The 24,018-nt window shown below is 30.9% G+C and overlaps 2 protein-coding genes and 1 long non-coding RNA gene across 5 annotated transcripts; 1 reads left to right on the forward strand and 2 right to left on the reverse strand.

The window, feature by feature from the left end:
• Positions 1–608: 608 nt before the first annotated feature.
• On the reverse strand, positions 609–2,759 carry LOC112794490 (isoflavone 7-O-methyltransferase-like). The gene is made up of 2 exons (XM_025836493.3): positions 1,965–2,759; positions 609–943 (listed from the first exon to the last, which is right to left on the reverse strand). The coding sequence occupies exons 1-2, from the start codon at positions 2,757–2,759 to the stop codon at positions 644–646; spliced, it is 1,095 nt and encodes a 364-aa protein (XP_025692278.1). The 3' UTR covers positions 609–643.
• Positions 2,760–3,006: 247 nt separating this feature from the next.
• On the forward strand, positions 3,007–7,267 carry LOC112797958 (uncharacterized). 3 transcript variants are annotated; one of them, XR_003199883.3, is made up of 7 exons: positions 3,007–3,555; positions 3,715–3,939; positions 4,257–4,584; positions 4,680–4,736; positions 4,903–4,991; positions 6,668–6,766; positions 6,876–7,267. It is a non-coding gene; the product is annotated as an uncharacterized lncRNA (long non-coding RNA). The 3 variants fall into 3 exon arrangements; XR_003199885.3 differs by having other exon boundaries at positions 3,165–3,555; positions 3,865–3,939; XR_011881518.1 differs by lacking the exon at positions 3,715–3,939 and having other exon boundaries at positions 3,102–3,555.
• A 12,958-nt stretch (positions 7,268–20,225) lies between these two features.
• Positions 20,226–22,452, reverse strand: LOC112794491 (isoflavone-7-O-methyltransferase 6). The gene is made up of 2 exons (XM_025836494.3): positions 21,664–22,452; positions 20,226–20,641 (listed from the first exon to the last, which is right to left on the reverse strand). Exons 1-2 carry the CDS (start codon positions 22,450–22,452, stop codon positions 20,342–20,344), a joined length of 1,089 nt encoding a protein of 362 aa, XP_025692279.1. The 3' UTR covers positions 20,226–20,341.
• Between the last annotated feature and the right edge of the window lie 1,566 nt (positions 22,453–24,018).

Raw genomic sequence — 24,018 nt, forward strand, 5'->3', positions numbered from 1 at the left:
TACAAAAGAAAGATATCTTATCTAAAACCCTATTTTCATATTATTCTTTTCTTTCTTTAAATTATAATCTTTATACATTTTTAAATTTTTATTATTATTATCTTTTTTCATCTAATAATTTTTTTAGTACCATCTCCTAATTAATAATAAATTTAATATTATTACCAAACTCTTAAGAGAAATTTTTTATTATTATTTAATTGTTATTAACTCTATTTTCATTAACAAATGGATTAAGGATTACAACTTACAAAGTGATTTTGGTATATATATAAAAACGAAAACTGTGTAACTTTATTAATATTTAGCTATAAATTTTCATTAAACTCTAAAAATAACTAAAGTAAAATATCATTTAGTTTTATCCTCATTAAATTCAAACTATAAATAATCTTGAACGATTATTATGAACGAGAAAATATCGGTAATATTAAAAAAATAAAAAATCAAAATTTATCTTATTTAACATATTAATTATTATAATAATAAATAAATACTAAATAAAACAAATTGTGATTATTTTTTAATTTTTTATTTGTTATCAAACATTTTCGATATATTATTTATCTTAACTCTCTTAGTATTTTTTGTTTTGTGACACTTATTAATGATAATCTCAATGTTAATTATTCTTAAGGATAAATTAAGGATAAACCACAATAAGAGAATACATTCCGGTTAAAGGAAATATTTTATAATCTTGAAAGCCTGCTTCCAAAAAAAGCTTATTGAATTCCTCTTCACTTCTCTCCTTTCCATTCATACTTGTCATGGCAATATCCATTCTAAGCTTCATTTGAGTTAGTCCAAATTCATCTTGTTTTTCATTTATCACAAAATCTATGATAATTGCTTTTCCTTCTTTAGTGTTCTTTGAAATTGCATCTTTGCATTTCTTCAATATCTTTACACAATGTTCATCATCCCAATCATGTAGAATCCACTAAATCCAAAACAAAACAAAAAGGTTAGGAATTGTATCATACCATTTTCTTCACCTTTAATGTCTCTTGTCCATAAATAATTCTACCAACAAAAAATATAAATCCTAAATTTTTCCTCTTTAATATTAGCCAATTTTTTTTTAAATTTTAAATTCTAAATCCTAAATAATTCAAAAAATGAAAATTAAAAAAATATGACAAAAAGTTAATTAATATTAATTAATTAAAAATTAATTTTATATAGTATTCTATTTAAAAACAAATAAGTACTACTTTAAAAAAATGAATATATATATATATAAGAAAAATTTGTTTTGTTGTCTAATCTAAAAACATTGACTTTTAATGTATAATGTTGTCCAAATTAATATCTATTTTAAAATTGAAACAGAATGAAACATCTATGAAAAGAAGTATAATAGATTGATGAAATAATATAATTTAGGAGAAAGTATTATTTAGGTTTCTAATATTTGGAGTGAATCTTAATTTAATCCTTAGAGTTTCAAACGTTTTATTTTTGTCATAAAAAAATTTTTAATGTCCTATTTCAATTTCAAAACATTTTCAAACGGATTTAAGGTTGTCTTGCCATTAAATTTGACACAAGTAACTTGCATATTGAAGAGCCAATATAGTATTTGATTTCAATATGTAAATAAATAGATCCACCAACAATTATTAATATAAAAAAATTTTCTTTACTTTTGAAGCGTTGATAATTGATTGTTATGATGATTTGGAGTTTTGCACCAAAAGAAAATTGAGGAGAAGAAGTATTACAAAATAGTTTTAGTTATGTTTTTCTAACACATGGAAGAAGATATTATTTAGCTAGTAATGTTATTAATATCTACGTCATTCATTCGGTTAATTATTAATGTCAAATTTAACGATAGGACAACATTGAATCTATTTAAATTTTTTTGACACAAAAATAAGATGTTTAAAATTATAAACTAAATTAGAATTTAGCTGGAACAAAAATAATACTTTATGCTGTAATTTACTTATACATACCTTAAGTAGAACAACATCAGCCTCAGGTATATAATTGAACATATCTCCACCAACAAAGCTCAAATTGTTGCTGCTGGTTCCTGAAAAATTCTCCACAACATGTGGAAGGTCAAACACTATGCACTTCAATTTGGGAAACATGTCACTAATAATCTTAGATATGGTTCCATTTCCACCACCAACATCTACAATGGATTCCAACCCTTCAAAAACAGCACTATGATCTTTCAATGCCAACTTCACCATTTGAGAGTCACTAGCCATTGACTCATTAAAGGAAGTCAAAATTGAAGGGTTTTTGCTAAGAAAGTCCCAAAGATTTGTTCCAAGGGAAATTTCAGATAAAGTAAGATTTTTTTCTAAAGTCCATTTTCCTAATAAGTTAAAAGAACTTGACATAAGGGGATTAAGACCACACTTAGCCATTGGAGTTAAACAATATTCAGTGCCTTTAACAAGAAGCTCAGAAGCAATAGTGAGAGCATATGCTTCTTTTTTTTCTTTGTTTTCATCACCACCATCATCATCATGGATTGTTACAATATCAAAGAATCCATTGTGACTTAGGTGGCGCATAAGACGCTCCACACCACTAATTTTGGATGGTGGAACTTGTAAAATTGAGATCAATTCATGAAGGGTGATGGGTTTTTCATGGTTGTAGATTATGGTTGGTATTTCTAACTCAATGCACCATTTAAGGCACATAGAATCTAAGTAAGCATACATGTGTTTGTACACATGAACTTGCCCTTCAAAAATCTCATTTGCTTTGCGACCACTTAGTAAATCCATTTTTTCCACCATGTGTGTTTGCATTGAAACAATAGTTTCATGCATTATATATGCACATTAGGGGAAACTATAAGGTTGAATCACATTCAATTATTGTTGATCATTAATAATCATTCCTTGACCAATACCATATTCAATGATTCTTGACCAATAATCCAAGTAAAGTAATGTAAAAGTATAGCTTTTTTTTTTTAAAAAAAATAATCTAACCAATTAATATTATTGACCAATAATAATATTTTTTTTTCTTGCGGTCATAGGTAAAAAAGGATATGCATTCACTACAAAATTAATATTTAATTTTGGGAGTATTTTAGTGTAAAAACTTCTACAATACATTTTATTTATGATAATTTAAAAAATTTTCACTAATAATTAATATAGAATTAAAATACAAAATTCTCCCTCCCCCAAAACATTTCTTATTTTCGCAGAAACGAGAGTGGTTAGCGGAGGAGATAACGTCCATAAAACCCTAAATTCTGTACCGCCATTTTCGCCGCCGTTCCCTCTGCCGTTTTCGCCGCCGGCGCAATTACAACTGCCGCGTCCGTTGCAGTAGAGAGCTTCTGGATTGAGCCACCTATTTTATCAACCCGTTTTCAAATCTGTCTCTCTATATTGTCGTAGCTGTCACGGTTGCCACCGCAGTTTCCGCCGCCGTTGCCGCCACAGTTTCAGCCGTCAATGCCACCGTAGTTGCCGTGGTACAACACGTTTTCAGATTTGTTCACTCCGGAGCTTCTTCTTCAACGCCGCTTCCTCTCACTCCAATTTCTCCTTTGAACTGTCGCTGGTACTTCTTTTTCTTCTTCTTTCCTATTAATTTGCTGATATTTTTTCTTTGTTAACAATAAATTTCTTCTCTGTCTCTCCTCCTCTTTATTGCAACTTTTTCACCGGTATACCTCTTGTTCTGTATTTTTTTTTATTGTTTTTCATTTGTGTTGATAAGGACTATTGGAAACGAGGCAGGGAAGACATGATAATTGATCATTGAAGTTGTTTTGTTTCACGCCAGTAGATTTTTAAGTGTTGGCAGAATAATTCTCTCTCTCTCTCTCTCTCTCTCTCTCTCTCTCTCTCTCTAATTCGATGGAAACAGCTTGGGTTTCTCTTACTTGCATCTCGATTTAGCAGCATCGGCATCCAATAATCTTGCTTGAAATTCGTTATGGAGGTAAGACCATATTAGATTTTACCGATTTTCCTGATTATTCGGTTGCAAACAAAAAGGAGAACATTTGTTACTTGTCTTAACAACTTTACTGTTTAGAATTCAGCTCCGATCCTCAATTTGATTCGATTACTTCTGAGGATTATTTGATTCGTTTGAATTTGAGATTGCTATGTTGTGTGCTGGTGCGGTTGCTTATTCGTAGTTCTTATCTGATGTTTAATTTGTTTTGAGGAAGGGGGAGCTTTATGTGTTTCATACATTTTTTTGTTAGTTGTGTTCTGATTTTGGGGATTTTTTGGATGTCGTTGTTTTTGTAGGGATCTCTGGGATTGAAGATAGTGGCAAGTCTGAGGCGCATTTGACTTCAGCTGCTGCTTTTGTGGAGGGTGGAATTCAGGATGCTTGTGACGGTGCTTGCAGCATCTGTCTTGAAGCCTTCTGTGACCGTGATCCTTCCACCATATGACCCTGATTTTTATCACGTGTTCATTTCTTTGGATGACTAAAGTGAGATAGAATCAAAACTATACAATAATAAATTGATGGATTTGAACCCACTGCAGATTTGCTAGCAGAGGTGTGTAAAAGAGAGATAAAAGCAAACATTAAACCTGATCCAGATATCGATGTTTATATGATCATAAGGTATTAACATCACTCTATTCAACCTCAGATTCAACTTGACTAGCATATTTTCGTGATTTGATCATCATGATTCATGATCTAATGGTGAATTGCAGCTTTGTCCAATTTGTCTTACTAATGGGAAGGATATGGCCTTTGGTTGTGGGCATCAGGTAAGCAATTATATAATATGGTGATATATATATATATATATATATATATATAAGTCAACTTGATTATAAGACTTTATGAAATGTTCTAATTCACATATCACCTTTTCCTCACATGACATACTTGTTGTAACTCTGGAGAGAATCTTGAATTTTGCCCCATTTGCAGGAGCACAATCGGTACTAGAATAAAGCTTTACTAGTTAACTTGGCTCAAACCCTTGTTTCTGTGGCACATGCATACATTGCTAGAACAAGGTTAGCTCATATATCATTCATAAACTTAGCTTTCTATTGATGGCATTGAATAAGTCAAAAAAAGTTAACTAACGTGACAGAGCATATGCAGGGGACCTTGATGGATATGTAGTTAGCCTTGTACACAAAACTACGTTCACGATTTTGAACTAATGTTCCAACTTAAGCATACTTGTTTATAGAGAGAGTGGGTTGCCTTCTTGTATATATGAAGTTTTAGCTTTCTTTTCTTGTGTCTAATTTTGGTTGATGTAGCCCGTAGAAAATCAGAAACTAGATCTGTATTATTTGATTTAATTTTATTTGATTAGTTGCATTTCATGAATTTTTAGCATGATATATCCACCTCAGATTACATTCTCAACCTAATAAAAGAAAAGAGTATATATAGTTGCACTTTAATAACCATGAAAGACAACGGCCACATGAATAAGTATACTCCTGTACTCGATGATTGTGAATAAAGAAGTTAATTTAAAGCATAAGCCCCTGTAGGAAACAAAATAAAAATAAAAATAAAAATAATTAATTCACGATGCATCTATTCCTCCTCAAGCACACTTTTCTATTGAAAAGGTAATTTCTAGTCTTGATTACATTATTGTTGCTATGTTTTATTGTGTCTTTGTGTTTATCTTCATATGCATTAATCAAAACAAAACCGGACTATACTTTTAAATAAACAAAATAAAACAATATCAAGACATTAATTTTTACTTTCTTAGAGGAAAACTTTATATATTCTTTAATCAAGACATTTTTCTAGCAATATCAAGTTGATCTAGCAATGTAAGATTCCATTAGATCATTTTCTTGTCTATTGATTAGTTCTATAGATAAGATATTTGAATGCCCTCAACTGTGATCATGTTAATAAAAGTAATCAATAAACATTTTGATGGGTTTTGGGAGTTAATTGAAGTTAAGTTATTATCTCAAAAATCTAGTATTGATTCTTTTGTTGAGAGTCTCTCGTAATATTTTTCATTTTTTATAAACTGTTAAAAACTAACCATAAAAAGGGTTGGTGGACTTCCTAACTATTGTGTTTAGAAATTATGTATAAACTAATCATGAAAGAGAGGAAGAAGGTAGCGCATTTTTAAGTAAACTAGCTATCAAAGTTGATATATGAAATAATTAATCAAAGCAAGAAGTAAGAATGTCACACTTCAAAGACCATAGAGAAATTCTCAATATTATTTGTGTGCAAGTGAAGAAGCTTTTGTATGCTTTGGGGCAATGAGTTGCTTTATCTATAATCCATGGACTTTGTAGCTTCTTTAGTTTCACTTTGGACCCTTCTTTTGTTGCTTACAATTTCATGAAATACTCCTACAGTAAACACTTGCTTATTTCTGCTAGTTACAATCACTCTACTCCCTGGCCCGAAGTGAATTGGTTCAAGAAAATCTCTTAGAAGTTTTGGAGTATTCACATTATCTAGCACAAGGAGAACCTTCTTCTTACTTAGCCTTCACACTAAAAATGTTTACCTTCACCAGAAGTATATTTCTGATGCCTACTATATTAGATTATTAGGTCAGGTGGAATACATTTCAACTATGCCATAGTTTTTTCAGCTCATATTTTCTTGTCTTTATATGTATTGTTGCTAGGATTATCTGTGTATAGTTGTACCTCAATTATTTGTACTTGCTGTTGTTTTATCATAGAGGCCACAATTGGTGAAGGGAAACATGCAACTTCACTCGGTGGATCAGCAGCGTAGTCAGGCTCTTGAAGCTCATGCTGCATCCTTTGCTCAATTTAAGGTGAGATTTGATATGATTATGCGCTCCTGCACTTATTTATTGATCACCTTAATGATTACATACTTTGATTGCTATGTGTTGGATGAAATTTAATTTTTCTTTTGGACAGGTTCCTGGAAATGATAATCCTTCTGTTTTGATATCTTTTGCCTCAAAGACACTTAATGCTGGTCAAATTATATTGAAGCTACATGTTATTGAACTCGATGCACCGTCAGGTCTGCATATTTTTGCCTCTCACACCTGCCCCTCATGTTTTTATTCTATGGCAACATGGGTGTTACACAAACGTCTCTTGTAGTACTAAGTTACTTGTCCTCTCCTGATTTCTCATATAATTAGATGATATTGAAATATTTTTATTTTGAGACTTTTATGTAATTAGATGATATTGAAATATTGAAGTTGTTTTATTTTACTTTTTAAAGAAAAACAATAATAATTATGTAGAACAATACTATATATAATTATGTTTAGAACTATTAACATTGAGAATTTTTTTATATAGAGTTGTCTTATATTGAGGAATTGTGTTATAAAATATTTAATTTTTAATGAGATGAGAATATGTAAATGAGATGAGATTAATGAATGATTTAAAATTAAAAATAAATAAATAATTATACGGTTTGTGGAAGTTTGAAAATGTCACAAAATAGTTAATTTTTGTTAAATTAAAAAATTAATTTGTGGGGAGTTTTAAATTGTCACAAGAGTGATTTAAAACCGTCATAAAAGTCTAATGTAAAATCCCCACTAAACATATACAACCCCCCCTTTCCCACTGAATAGATTGTAAAGATTTTTAAAAATCTCCGCAAAAAATCTCGTGGCATTGCGGGAAAACTCCCACAGACTATTTGATGGGGTTATAAACCTTCACAAATAAAAAAAAAACTGCCACAAATCATAATAAAACCTTGTAGTGATTTAATAATACCCTTTGTATGTGATACCTTATAAATTATCATTAGCAATAATGTTTCTATTTTTTTCCTCTTTACCCAGCCAACTGTGGCCAAGTCTGTTATATACATTTTGAATGGCCTTTCAGTGATATTTCTTTTTTTAAATACTATATATACAATTTTTAAGCATTATTGTACTAATTTTTTCAAATTTTTTATTCCAATCAATTGTGATTAAGATCTTTATCCATCCTATAATTAGGAATAATTTTTTAAGTGTAGCGGCCCCCAAATTTTAAAAATATAAATATAAATATATTATAATTTATTTTATAAATTAGAGTTTTTTATTTTTAAAAATTATTTTATTATAAGTAATTGAATTAATTTTTAAAACTATTTGACTTCAATCAAAGTTATATATATATATATATATATATATATATATATATATATATATATATTATGGTAAAATATTCTACGTAATTAAAACTATAATTCTAGTAATTTATAAGTAATGAAACTTATATATATATTTTAATTTGAGGAATTGATATTTTAATTTAAAAATAAAAATTAGTTAATAATATTATTATTGAGTTCGATACGCCGAGTAAATATCGGTACTTTTTGGTGAGCTTAACTTTGTTAATACTTTACCAAATATTTTTCATCCTTAAGTTACTAATAAAATTTATATTAGTAACTCATATACATTCAACCTTATATATTATTATTATTATTATTATTATTATTATTATTATTAGATATTGTAACATTATAAGTTACGTTAATATATATATATATATATATATATATATATATATATAAGTTTTGTAATATAATATTATGTTATTATAAGAGTTAAGTACGATTTTGGTCCCTAAAGTTTAGCGTCAGAATCGATTTCGTCCCTCTTCTAATTTTGGATTTAAAATCGTCTTTAACGTTTTTTTTCGTATTAAAATCGTCCTTTTAATTTTTTTTGGACAAAAATATCCTCACCACTACCAACATAATTACCTGCTCCACCACCACCGCCACCAACACCAACACTAACACCAACACCAATACCAACACCACCGCCACAACCAGCTCCAGCACCACCAACACCAACAGCAACACCAACACCAACACTAACACCACCACCACCACCACCCCCACCCACTGTCACTCCATCACCATCTGCATCACACCAACTAAAACTCAGAAAATCAACATCATCATCGTTATCCTCCACCAACTGCCACTCCACCATCATCATCAACATCATCATCACCATCATCATCATCATCATCATCAACACCCACTGCCACTCCACCACCACCAACACCACCACCAACGCCGCCGCCGTCCCCCTCCCCCACCCCCTCCCCCTCCCCATCTCCCCATTTCCCAAATCAACAAATCAGAAACAGAAAGCAACAATAATATTTCACAAATCAGCAACAAATCAGCAACAACAACAACAACAACAACAACAACAACAACAATAATAATAATAATAAGGGGGAAGAAGAAGAAGAAGAAGCGGCAGGCGGCGGTGCGGCGGTGGGGTCGGCGAGGCAGCGAGGCAGAGGCGGAGGCGAGGCAGAGGCAGACGCGACGAGGCAGAGGTGGAGGCGAGGCAGAGGCAGACACGGCGAGGCAGAGGTGGAGGCGAGGCAGAGGCAGAGGCGGCGAGGCGGTGAGGTAGAGGCGGTGAGGTGGTGACCCTGACTCTCGCGTTTCTCTCTCTGCTAGCCCTCGATGGCGACGGCTCTAAGGGAGACGACGAGGGCGACGGATCTAGCGGCGGTGGGAACAGCCGAGGCGACAGCGACAGCCGCCATCCCCTTCCCCCTTTCCCCTTCCCCCTCCCCCCTCTGCCTCTCCCCATCCCCCCCACCTCCACCCCACGTCCTTTCCCCTTCCCCCAACCCCGAACCCCCACGTCCTTTCCCCTTCCCCTCCAAGCTTCGCCGCCGGCGTCGTCCCCCCTCCCCCTCCCCCTCCGTATACCCTTTGCCTCCCCCTCCCCAAAAAATGTTTTTTTTTAATTATATATTTTTTATTAAAGTCAGGGTAAATTTGGAATAAATTAAAAAAATTTATTAAAAAGGACGATTTTAAAATGAAATGCAACATTAAGGACGATTTTAAGTCGAAAATTACATCAGGGACAGTTTCGATTCTGACCCTCAACGTTAGGAACCAAAATAGTACTTACCCCTTATTATAATTCATTCTTTCTTCTAGCATAAGTCTTGTTTATATATATGCATATCTAACTTACGAAGAAAGGAAAACGGTGAAGAAAGAATAGCGTAACCGAGAGCGAGAAGCGTGGGAATGTAAATCCTTCCAAATTTTTGGCTTTGATCTTTTGCAATCCATAACCCCAATAAAAAATCTAATCTGATAAAAGTATTCGTATCATCTTCTTCTATACGTTGGCACCACTTTTGATTGGTGGAAGTTGACGGTGACGTAACTCCTCTACCGTTTGAGTTTGGCTTGTAACATTCTGCCACACAAAACTTTACGCTTAAGTCGTAAAACAGAAATGGTGTGATATTACGACCTATAAAATAAAATATATACATATGATAGCAGAAAGATTGTATATGCTAGAAGTTTTGAAGAATTGGGGAAATAAAAATCGCGAAATAAAAGCGCAACACTCAAGGAACAAGTCAGTTTGCGTGCTAAGAAAACTATAACTAATAAACATAGGAAAATAAAAGTAGGAATAGAGTGTCAAAGATACAAAATAGCAAGCTCCTGACTCAGCCCGCGAAGTCAAGACTGGCCGGAGAATATTTACACATATATACATACATATCCAAAATCCAAATGTACATAAACAGAATCCTGCCTCTCCATAAACCTCTAAAAGGACCAAAAAGAATAAGTTATGCGGAGAGAAAGAGCTAAGTACATATATATACAACCTTGTACAACAAAATGACTCAGTAACCACTTCATTTTAGGTATCCAGACGTCTAATGAGATGCCTCTCGACCTGCATCTGAAAAATAACAACATAGTATGGAATGAGAACCGGAGGTTCTCAGTATGGTAAAGGTGGCACACACATAATATATAAGGTCCTGGGAATGCCAGAGGCAATTCTAGAACACCGACACTCAGATTATAGAGTTTAAAGTATTAAATAGAAGTCATAAAAGGTGGTTTTCTAAAAGTATCTAAACCTAACTTAGCATAATCTTAAAGCTGAGTCCTATACTGTCATTCCTCCATACCTCTAACTTCATCATACATTTCACAGACAAATAAGCAGATAAAGGCAAGTACAAGAAAGTTACAAATACTGCAGGTAACAAATATATACATTTAACATGGCAAGTACATTTAGACACACCCAATTAAAGCACAAGCAAATAATTCAAGTAATATGCATATGATGCATGCATGTCCTATGGCTGATGAGGCTCATCTGTCGGTTATCCAGCTAACCCGACAAGTTCGAAAACCTTAGACTGTCCCTCGACGTGCATCCCCAAGAGTCTATGCATAGCTTTTTTCTCAAATAATCAATATTGCTTAATGGGGGTTACATTCCCGGTAATTTATAGTGCCCGGTCACCCATACGTCGTAGGGTCAACAGAGTATCGAGTTTTCAACTTGGTACTCGTGGTGGCAAGCCATGACACTTTATCCAGGGAATCTCGTGTCTCAGATCATTAAATCATTCAAGCCAAATTTCATACATAATTTTTCATTCAAATATCCAATCAAGTATCATATATGACTTATCCGTAACATCTCATAATCAGTTCATCACTTTTCAACTTTACTTCACCTTCAAGTTATCCTCATTTCCTAACTTCATCTAATTACCATGTTTAACGCTATTATTTATGACCAATAGAATGAAAATAGAAGTTTAGTAGTTTGAAATAAGTTTTAAAAACCTTAAAAATTATGTTTGCTGAAACAGGTGCCATGCATACGCGTGGCTCACGCGTATGCGTGGAATTGTAAAAACGCAGCTCATGCACGTGTCCCTCGTCTTGCGTACGCGTAGGTGAAATCTTCATGTCACGCGTACGCGTGAACATGCTTGTTTACCCCTTACGCGCATGCATGGACTCGTCGCATATGCATCGCCAAAAATCCATTCCACGCGTACGCGTGGGCGTACATTCTTAAAAAAAATAAGGCAGATGCAGTAACGAGTTGCAGTAGCAGATTTGAGAAAGCAAAGCTACAGAATTGGTTTTAAACACAGTTTATAAACTTGATCTTTCAAAGGGCATAACTCAGTCATTTTAAATCGTTTTTCTTCTGTTCTTTGAACGGCATAAACTTCACGAGTCCAATTTTCATTTAAAACAAGTTGAAATCAATTTGGGGCTCCATAAGCCAAGTTATGGCCCACCAAAATTCAACCCAAAACCAAAAATTTCAAACTCTTTAAACCTCATTCTCATCCACAATTTTCATTCCATTCACTTTCAACATATCCATTCCAACACAATTCCCAGCAACAACACTCAACCAAATATATTCATCAACAACAACATTCAACACATTCAATCATGGTTCTTTCGAAATCAACATAACAACCACCATCCATAATCAATTACTAATTATCCACGAACACCAACCAAATATATTCATCAACAAATTACTAAACATTAAACATACACCTGCATTCCAACTTATCCTATGCCACGTGAAAACTTAGGCTAGAAGACCTTAAGATAGGAATGAACTGAATGTATAATTGATGGATTGTGTATATGGAATAAAATGTGTGGTTAGCTGTTGTTAATAATTTTCTGTTGAAGTTGGTTGGTTTTAGAAAAGATTTAATATTGGTATTTGTTTGATTTGAAATAATTTGTTATTGGAAATGATTTGAATAATTGAGAGGTGTTTGGTTTGATAGTTGGGAACCTTGAAGGGTGACAGAAATTCAAATTTTAGAGGAAATACTGCCAAAATTTCTATAAGAATTGGAGTTTTGATTTGAAGTGTTATTTTAGAAAGGAAAGAGATTATTATGAGGCTTGTGTATTTGAGACTATTTCTTGACCCTCTGTCGCAAGATGTGACCGGGTACTTTAACTCCCCGGATTTTTCCATGGGCATATATATATATATATATATATATATGTATATGAATATTGAATATTATGTTTGAGCTTGGAGTTTGACTCCATGGAATACTATATTATTGAGCTTGGAATGTGACTCCATGGAATATTATATTTGAGCTTGGAATTTGACTCCATGAAATATTATTGAGTTGGGGATGCGCGCGTGCACAGAGGGACTGTCCAATGGTTAACTACCAAGACATGTCGGGTTGGCTATATAACCGACAGATGAGACTCATCAGCTATAGGACAGGCGTACATCATATTCATTTGTTTGTTTGCTTGAGTGTGCATTGTTTTGGTTTGCTTAACTGTTTAATTCTACTTATTCACTACTTGTTCTACTTGCTGTAAATACTTCTCTATCTCTGTTTTTCTTGCTTGAATTGTATGTGTATGTTTTCTGAGAAATCCCTCTTGACGGAGGTGTGAGGGGAGGGGGTTGTTCCACTAGTGTCTCGGAGGATTGGAGGAGTTAGAAAGTGAAGTGTTAAGTTAAAGTTAGATTCAGAACTAGAATACCTTAGATAACTTACCTAACTTTTGGTTTAGGTTATTTTCCTTAAGTTTGATTCTGAGTGTCGGAGTTCTAGGAATGCCTCTGGCTTTCCTGGGACCTTTTATATTAACTATGCGGGCACTTTTACCATGCTGAGAATCTCCGGTTCTCATTCCATATATATTTTGTTGTTTTTCAGATGCAGGTCGAGAAACACCTCGTTGAGCGTCTGGAGACCCTCCTTACAAGCGAAGAACTACCTTTTGAACTGTCATATTTTGATTTTGGGCCATGTATATATGTTTATAGAATCTCCGCATGTACATTTTGTGTTTGTCCCTCCTAGAAGTTGATTTGGAGATACAGGTGTTTATTTTGTAGTTTGAGTTTTATTTTGGGTTGTATATATATATATATATATATATATATATATATATATATATATATATATACTCTAGTCGACCTTAGCTTCGCAGGCCGAGTCTGGAGCTTGCTATCTGAGTTTTGGAACTCCGGTATGTATATATGCTTTCAGCTTTCTTTTGATCTTACCTATCCATTTTACAAATATCCATGCGAGTGTGACACGATTTTCTGTTTATCGTTTTAATTTTGTTTAGCTAATTCTTTAACGCTCCTAGATATGATTTCATCCAACTATATTTATGTACATATCCTTTTCTTTTAGATGTCGTAATACCTTGCCACCTCTGCTTAAGCATAAGGCTCTGTGTGATAGGGTGTTACATTAAGGACACCAACTTGATCTTTCACAATTTTGATGTCAATAATAGTGTTTGTTCTATGGTTAAGAGAAGAGAATGAGAAAAAAAGAAAAGAAAATAAAGTAATATATATACTCACACTGATATTAAAGTGTTCTATCCACCACTTGATTATTGTCAAAGCTTGAATTCGAATGTAGCATATTAAAAGATACTATATATTATCACTTAACCAAATTTCAACTAAAAGATAAGTTGAAATTGAATAAAAAAGATTTACTACATATAATTTATTGATACTATAGTTTAAAAATTGAATTAAAGAAAATTATTCAACCTTGTATCCAATTTTTTGATAGTTTTATCACCATGGTTTTAACATAAGAAAAATTATATAATAATCACCATGATTTGAAAATTTTTTAGCATAACACTAATAAAAAAAATTATATATAATTTACTATTCATTCTTAAACACTTCTTATTAGGTAAAGAGTATTATATTTTTTATTAATTAAACACATTTTGTAACATCCCAACTTTTTGAATCAGGTTCATTATTCAATAACTAATTAATTAATTAAAATAGCAATAATTTAAGATTTAAATTTAAAATAAAAAATTAGAAAATAATGTATTTAAAAAGCCAATGAGTTATATTTCAAATGGCATAATCTCCCCATACTCAATTAAGAGGTCGCGGGTTCGAGTCTCCCTATCTTTGGTAAAAAAAAATAATGTATTTGAAAAACCAACATATCTAATTTAAAATTTAAATATGTGAAAACACTAGCTGTAGTCAATTCCTAACCGACAATAAACCACCTTTCAAGATATAGTCATAACTAATTTCATACTTATGGGATTTGAATGATCTTTAGTTACATGAAAGGATAAGAAAACTAGCTTTATTCTTTAAGTTCGGTACAAAATCAAATTCAAATTAAATTAGGTAGATAAATATGTTACAAGTCCATAGTAGAAAACCGCGCTCTTATCAGCCAGCCTAATATACTAACATTATTTCAAGAATATATCAAGCTGTGGTTATTCGATTGACTTTATTTAAGATTCATTTTAAAGCTAACTCAATTCGCTATAAATTTATGTCTAATAGCTATTTCCAAATTTCAAACGTAGAAAACTTTATAGGGCTTGCAAAGTGACGATTTAGATTGGAAATTTCACCTAAATGCGAATTAGATTCTCCTAACACAATTTGTACATACCTAGGAGCTATTTGAGTTCTTCCTTTCTCATTCCATTCTATTTTTTCTATACAAAAAATTCTAGGTAACCTATCTTCTCCACCTTTTGTTATTTTTATAAATTGTCATTCATATACTTTTTCTATTATAATAAAAATCATTATCTCTTCTCACTTCCGATCCTTACTTTCACTCTAAATCTTCTGCCAAAGTATTCACAAAGTCCACTCATATATTTTTCAAAAAGATATTCTTTTTGAAATATGCAAATTAAAGAATATGAAGATTTTCTTTCTATCCAATCAAGGATTCATACCTACATAACAATATACACAAAGTCTAGCCATGGAACAAGTCTTTCTTTGCTAACAAATTGCGTCTATTTGCATCAGAATACATATGGTAGTGTTTGGTTAGTGGGTGTGTCTACACAAGACAGAGACACGCTGACACACGTCCTCTGTTTGATTGTTGAGACACACAATTTTAAAGGACAAGTTGGTACATAAATTGACACAAATTACATGCATTCAATGAACCTCTAATAAGTTGAGACACAAACTTAATATTGAGACACTGATTATTTGAGAATTTTATCCTCCCTTCTCCTCTCCATTTCAACTTCCGTCTCTTCTTTTTTCATGGCCAACCAAGCAAAATCTCTTCTCCTCATTTAAACTTCTGTTTCTTCTTTCTTCATGGCCAACTAACCTCCTCTTTCTGAAGTGTCTCTACCACTGCCATTGCTACTACCTCACTTTCTCCTCATACTCTCTATATTGGGTCTCTGTCTTCTTCCTTCTTCCAAATCTCCAGATCTGTGACTTGTGTCTCTATCATATCGCAGGCGAGCCTTTATCATCGACCCATCGTGCCTCCATCTTCATCTATGTTCATCCTTCTATTTGCCTCTTTTTGGATTTTTTTCCTAAAATAAAGTTTTATTTTTTCTTTATTTTTTTATTATTAATCTGTGCGATTTTTAGAAAAAAAGTTATAGTCTGAATGCTATGAACAATTTTTTTTCGTTGGCTTCTATGCTGTTGAAATATCTCACCTTCCAATTAATTTTTTAATTTGATATTCAATTGGTTCATAGTCGCTTCAACAACTTAAAATTGACACAAGGGATTTAAATTGGGTATCATGCCAATTAATTACTTACTGTTTAATTAGGAAGATATGTATTAAATTTGTTGTTGAAATTACTAGAATTTTTGTTATTTGAATATTTTTTTATGAATAGAGATGGAAGAAAAGAATCAGTGTAGCTGTTGAAAAAATATAGATAGTGGTGATGGTGTTAAAGATAGATGATGAGAGTATTATTAACTTCTTAAAGTTTGATGTGTTTTATGTATGTTCTTTGCCAAACATAAAACATGTATACATGTATTTTGTGTCTATGTCTATATAGTTAACGTCTATATAGTTCATGTCTCTATGTCCATGTCTCATGCTATACACTAAACAAACGGAGCCTACAGAAACTTCACTCGAGGTAGGGATTTTATACTATTTTTTATATGTCATATCTTAAATGTTTTATTTTTATATAGATGTTATTAGCATTGCATGTCATGATATAACGTCTCTTTATTTCATACATATTATGCATTATAATAACCATCTTATGTGCATTAAAGAACTGAGGATATGATCATTTGATAAGATAATCAAAATGATCATTTGGTAAGGGAAGGTGATCGAATCGAGATGATCTTTCAGTAAGGAAATGTGATTGGCAAACTTTTGGGATAAGAACATTCGGTAAGGGAAGTATACTCCTATCAATTTTATATAATAATATCTCTTTGTTGACATAACTCCTTTCCTGTGTATGTCTAAATAACCTTGATTGTAAATTGAACTGAGAGAATGATCCTTCGGTAAGGGAAGGTGATCGTCAAAACGTTTGGAATAAGAACTTTCGGTAAGGGAAGGAGACGCCCACTTTTTATGCCAGTTTGGCTTAATACCTTCCATAAAAGCTACCAGAGAAAGTAATAAAAAGTACAAAGAAAAGTGTGATTATGATTGTTCTTTCTTCATTCTTTCTGTTTAATTTATGACTTTGTTTATCATGTTCGTTTTATTCTAAGATCCTTCTTTTACTCAAATATCATTTCTATTTGATTTATGATTATGTTTATGTTTCTTATTTCACTAAAAAATCCTTTCTTTTTTTAACCAAAGATCCATTCTATTTGATTTATATATGATTATGTTTATTATCCTTATTTTATTTAAAGATCCATCCTCTTTGATTTATCTATGCTAATGTTACTATTATTCTCTTATTTATTTTGCCTTGCTTTATGGCCTATGAGAATATTAAATCAAGGTTTTTGAATTTGCATTTTATATGTTTTAACATTTTAGGCATTTTGTTACGAGTCACATGTTATGACATAAGTAAATGAGAAGCATTTAAAAGTCAAACCACTTCGACTAACGAAGATTTTTTAAAATAATAATTATTGAACAACATTACATCATCACTATTTTTATTGTTAAAATTTGGAGTGGCTGGGATGGATACGATGATACCATATAGATAAACTATTGAGAAACTTGTATTCCTCACCCCTCTTTTCGTACCATATTCAAAAATGACGCAGTACAAAGTAATACACTGTTCGATTGAGGAGAAAAGACAAGTGCACTATTAGGAGCGAGATATCAAGAACGTAGATATGAAACGTTAAGTACTTACCCAAATTTATATTAAGAAGGAAAAATAGGCAATTGTTTAGTCATAGTTATACAAATTAAGAGAATTAAGATTTTCTATGTGCTTTGTTTATCTTTATTGAATGATTGTAACTGTGACTATGATGTTTCTTTTTTATGATTATTTGGTATGAGTAAAGCTTGTCATTGTTTATACTTTCATAGTTTAGCACGACTGTTTTTAATATTAGTACCTTCATATCCACTTATATTTTTCAATTAGTAACCATTCTAATAGAAATTAGTTATTCGCTATTTTTACATATATAAATTATTTTATATAAAAATTTCATATTGTTTTAAAAATTTCGCAAGGTTTTGAATATCAATGACCAATATAATCCAAATAAGGCTTAAATCCAGTTTAAAAATATTAGGATGTTACATTTTTTGTATCAGAGCAATTTGATCCCATGCAACTATATTCTATGCTTACAAGATTAATTTATTACTATTTATTAGTTATAATTACTGTCATATAATGAAATATTTTCTATGTGATCAAATTAGATTAGAAATATGTGATCATCTAATAGTAAAAGTTATTGTGCTCCTAAATATTTTGTTTGAGACTTATCGCCGTAATTGTTTGGTCAAAATGTACATGTGTTAACGAGAATACCTGCATATCTTTGCGTTTTTTGGATTGATACTATTCCTATAATTGTTACCACTACCTTATAAGCCATTTAAGCTAATAGTACATGTACTTTTATAAAATTTATTCCATTATTTAATATACCCTATCATCATTATATTCCTTAAAAATGTGATATTACACGATCTTTTTATTTATGTCATTTATGTTACTATTACTATCTCTTTAATGAGATGGAAGGAGAAAATGTGAAGCAATTGTCTTATATGTTAAGAAAAACTACTCACTTTTAACTTCTCTAAACTCTGCTTGTCATGCTTTTGCTTAGCTTAATTTGATATTAACTTTATTGATTAGCTTTTCTTTTCTTCTTCTTTGGTGTTTGAATAAAAAAGTAAATTCTTCTCTCTTATCTAACCAACACCTGAAGTAAACTTAGCAGCAGTTTAAGGTCGTTTTTTCTTTAGATTAATTTACTTTGGACTTAGTTTGATTCCATTCCCATTTAGCAGCTTTGGATCATTTTATCTCGTAGAATTGGACTGCAACAAAACAATTTGGACCTGCACATCAAACTAACATCATCAAACTCAATTGGGTTATCAACCCAAATCAACATGTTTATCATCATTAATTTGTTATATATCTACTAAATTTAACAACTTGTCTAATTGCTCTTAAGTGAATGCATATGAATGGCGATATGTAACCAATTATGCCCTTGCATGTGATTTATATGATTTAAATATTTGAATTTGATGTGTTAGAATATTGCTTGAAGATTGATGATCTTTATTGCTTGTTAGAGATTAGGCTATAAATTTGATTCTCAATTAGGGTAATATAAAAAGTAAAAATAGTAAGTTGCATAATTAATTTTTCATTCTATACATTACCTTTTTAAGTAGGGTAAAATTTGAGCGTAAACTTGATAAGTCTAATTTGTTGTCTTCAAAGTTTAGGACTATCAAGATCTTTAGATAAGAGAGATTTATAATTTTTGAAATAAAATTGTCTAAAAACTTTTAAGATAAGAGGAATTCAAAATCTCAAACCAAATAACTTATCCAACAAAATTCAAATCAGTATAGCACTAAAATTATTTATATTTTTTATATATAAAAAATTAATATATATATATTTTTTTACAAAAGAAGGATATCTTATCTAAAATTCTATTTTCATATTATTCTTTTTTTTCTTTAAATTATAATCTTTATACATTTTTAACTTATTATTATTATTATTATTATCTTTTTTCATCTAATAATTTTTTTAGTATCATCTCCTAATTAATAATAAATTTAATATTATTATCAAACTCTTAAGAGAAATTTTTTTATTATTTAATTGTTTATTAACTCTATTTTCATTAACAAATGGATTAAGGATTACAAATTACAAAGTGATTTTGGTATATATATAAAAACGAAAACTGTGTAACTTTATTAATATTTAGCAATAAATTTTCATTAAACTCTAAAAATAACTAAAGTAAAATATCATTTAGTTTTATCCCCATTAATGTTCAACCTATAAATAATTTTGAATGATTATTATAAACGAGAAAATATCAGTAATATTAGAAAAATAAAAAAATCAAAACTTATCTTATTTAACATATTAATTATTATAATTATAAATAAAAACTAAATAAAATAAATTGTGACTATTTTTGACTTTTTTTTTTGTTATCAAATATTTTCGATATATTATTTATCTAACTCTCTTAGCATTTTATGTTTTGTGACACTTATTAATGATCATCTCAACGTTAATTATTCTTAAGGATAAACTAAGGATAAACCACAATAAGAGAATACATTCCGGTTAAAGGAAATATTTTATAATCTTGAAAGCCTGCTTCCAAAAAAAGCTTCTTGAATTCCTCTTCACTTCTTTCCTTTCCATTCACACTTGTCATGGCAATATCCATTCTGAGCTTTATTTGAGTAAGTCCAAATTCATCTTGTTTTTCATTTATCACAAAATCTATGATAATTGCTTTTCCTCCTTTAGTATTCTTTGAAATTGCATCTTTGCATTTCTTCAATATCATTACACAATCTTCATCATCCCAATCATGTAGAATCCACTAAATCAAAAACAAAACAAAAAGGTTAGGAATTGTATCATACCATTTTCTTCACCTTTAATGTCTCTTGCCCATAAATAATTCTACCAACAAATAATATAAATCCTAAATTCTTCCTCTTTAATATTAGCCAATTTTTTTAAATTTTAAATTCTAAATCCTAAATAATTCAAAAAATGAAAATTGAAAAAAATTAATTTATATTAATTAATTAAAAATTAATTTTATATAGTATTCTATTTAAAAACAAATAAGTACTACTTTAAAAAAACAAATATATATATATATATATATATATATATATATATGAACAATTTGTTGTCTAATCTAAAAACATTGACTTTTAATGTATAATTTTGTCCAAATTAACATTTATTTTAAAATAATTGAAACAGAATGAAACGTCTATGAAAACAAGTATAATAGATTGATTTTTTTTTTTTGGTGACAGTATAATAGATTGATGAAATAGTATAATTTAGGAGAAAGTATTATTTAGATTTCTAATATTTGGAGTGAATCTTAATTTAATCTTTAAAGTTTCAAAACGTTTTGTTTTAGTCATAAAAATTTTCTAATATCCTATTTCAATCCTAAAAATTTTTTAAGTGGGTTTAACGTGGTCTTGCCATTAAATTTTGGCATTTGATTTCAGTATGTAAGTAAAATTGATCCATCAACGATCATTAATATAAAAGTTTTTCCTTTACTTTTGAAACGTTGATGATTAATTGTTATGATTTGGAGTTTTGCACCAAAAAAAAATTGAGAAGAAGAAGTATTACAAAATAGTTTTAGTTATGTTTTTCTAACACATGGAAGAAGATATTATTTAACTAGTAATATTATTAATATCTACGTCATTCATTCGGTTAGTTATTAGTGTCAAATTTAATGATAGAAAAACATTAAATTTGTTTAAAACTTTTTAAGACAGAAATAAAATATCTAAAATTAGAAACTAAATTAGAATTTAGCTGAAACAAAAATAATATTTTACGTTGTAATTTACTTATACACACCTTAAGTAGAACAGCATCAGTCTCAGGTATAAAATTGAACATGTCTCCACCAATAAAGCTCAAATTGTTGCTGTTGTTTCCTGAAAAATTCTCCACAACATGTGGAAGGTCAAACACTATGCACTTCAATTTGGGAAACATGTCACTAATAATCTTAGATATGGTTCCATTTCCACCACCAACATCTACAATGGATTCCAACCCTTCAAAAACAGCACTATGATCTTTCAATGCCAACTTCACCATTTGAGAGTCACTAGCCATTGACTCATTAAAGGAAGTCAAAATTGAAGGGTTTTTGCTAAGAAAGTCCCAATGATTTGTTCCAAGGGAAATTTCACATAAAGTAAGATTTTCTTCTAAAGTCCATTTTCCTAGTAAGTTATAAGAACTTGACACAGATGGATCAAGAAAAAACTTAGCCATTGGAATTAAACAATATTCAGTGCCTTTAACAAGAAGCTCAGAAGAAATTGTGAGAGCATATGCTTCTTTTTCTTCTTTGTTTTCATCATCATCATCATGGATTGTTACAATATCAAAGAATCCATTGTGACTTAGGTGGCGCATAAGACGCTCCACACCACTAATTTTGGATGGTGGAACTTGTAAAATTGAGATCAATTCATGAAGGGTGATGGGTTTTTCATGGTTGTAGATTATGGTTGGTATTTCTAACTCAATGCACCATTTAAGGCACATAGAATCTAAGTAAGCATACATGTGTTTGTACACATGAACTTGCCCTTCAAAAATCTCATCTGCTTTGCGACCACTTAGTAAATCCATTTTTTCCACCATGTGTGTTTGCATTGAAACAATAGTTTCATGCATTATATAGGCACAATAGGGGAAACGATAAGGTTGAATCACATTCAATTATTATTGACCATTAATAATCATTCCTTGACCAATATCAGAGATTCAATGATTCTAGACCAATATCATATTCAATTATTCTTGACCAATAATCCAAGTTAAGTAATATAAAAGTATAGTTTTTTTTTAATTTATCTAACCAATTAATATTATTGACCAATAATAATAATTTTTTTTCTTGGTCATGGGTAAAAAGGGATATACATTCAATAATACCATTTTCTGTGTTACCTTATAGATTAGGAAAAATATAGGAAAAAAAATCCTCTCTAAATCAACATAAGTCAATTCTATTATAATTTAAATTTTATAAATAAATAAAAATTTAAAAATCAAAATTTTAAAATTCAAAAAAATTCTTTTTACATTTATCCTAATCACATTTATAATACACAATAAAAACAATCCATAAAAAACTTAATTCCTTTTTATTTATTTAAAAATAGTCAAATCTCTCGCTCCATAATTCCGTCGTCTCCACACATTTTTTTCTCCGTTGTCCACCAACCACCATCGCGTCTTTCAACGCGTTGCATGTCCTCTTCCACGCGTCCCGTCGCCGTCCTTCTTTTGTCGATGCCGTCGCCCACCGTCCCAACGCATCTGCACCGCCGCGGCCCCATTCGTTGCGACACAGCCACCGCCGGTCCCCCATTCGCGTTGCACGATCAACTACTCCGATCCATGATGACTCCTCCACTCGCGATGCGTGGCTTCTGTGGCTTCTTCCTCGTAACGCGCCACCACAATTCTCCCACCGTCCACGTAATACCGTCCACGTAATACCGTCCAAGATGTCGTCGCCGGTCACCCTGCGGCTCTTCTTCTCCTTTTCTATTTGGTTTAATTGATTCTTTTAATTAATTTTTTATGTTTTTTTTTCTAAATTTCACATGATTCTTTTTATTAGTTTTAGATGATTTTTTTCTTATGTTTTGTATGGTTTTTTTCGTAAGATTTGGATAATTCTTTTTTCTATGTTTTGTATATTTTTTTCTTAGAATTTGAATGATTTTTATCTTATATTTTGGTATTTTTTTTTTGAGTTTGGACGTTTTTTTAAATAGAAAGTAGGATTTGCATAATAAATAGTAAAAGATAAATAATAAATTAGAGTAAAAAGAAGCAATTAATAATCATTAATTTTATATTTTTTAAAAAAAAAATTTAAATAATTATTAATTAATGACAATTAATTAGTATAGAATCTAGTTTAAATATGTTTGTTGGCTTATTATTGGCTATACCCATCTTAATTTCCTAACAAAATTGGATAAATTATCATGAGCAATACTATTTCTATTTTTTCCCCTCTTTATCCAGCCAACTATGACCAAGTCTGTTGTATACATTTTGAATGGCCATTCAGTGATATTCCCTTTTCTAAATACTATATATACAATTTTTAAGCATCATTGTACTAATTTTCTCAAATTTTTTATTCCAACCAATTGTGATTAAGATCTTTATCCATCC

This window comes from Arachis hypogaea, chromosome 4 (genome assembly GCF_003086295.3).
Source record: "Arachis hypogaea cultivar Tifrunner chromosome 4, arahy.Tifrunner.gnm2.J5K5, whole genome shotgun sequence".
NCBI lineage: Eukaryota > Viridiplantae > Streptophyta > Magnoliopsida > Fabales > Fabaceae > Arachis > Arachis hypogaea.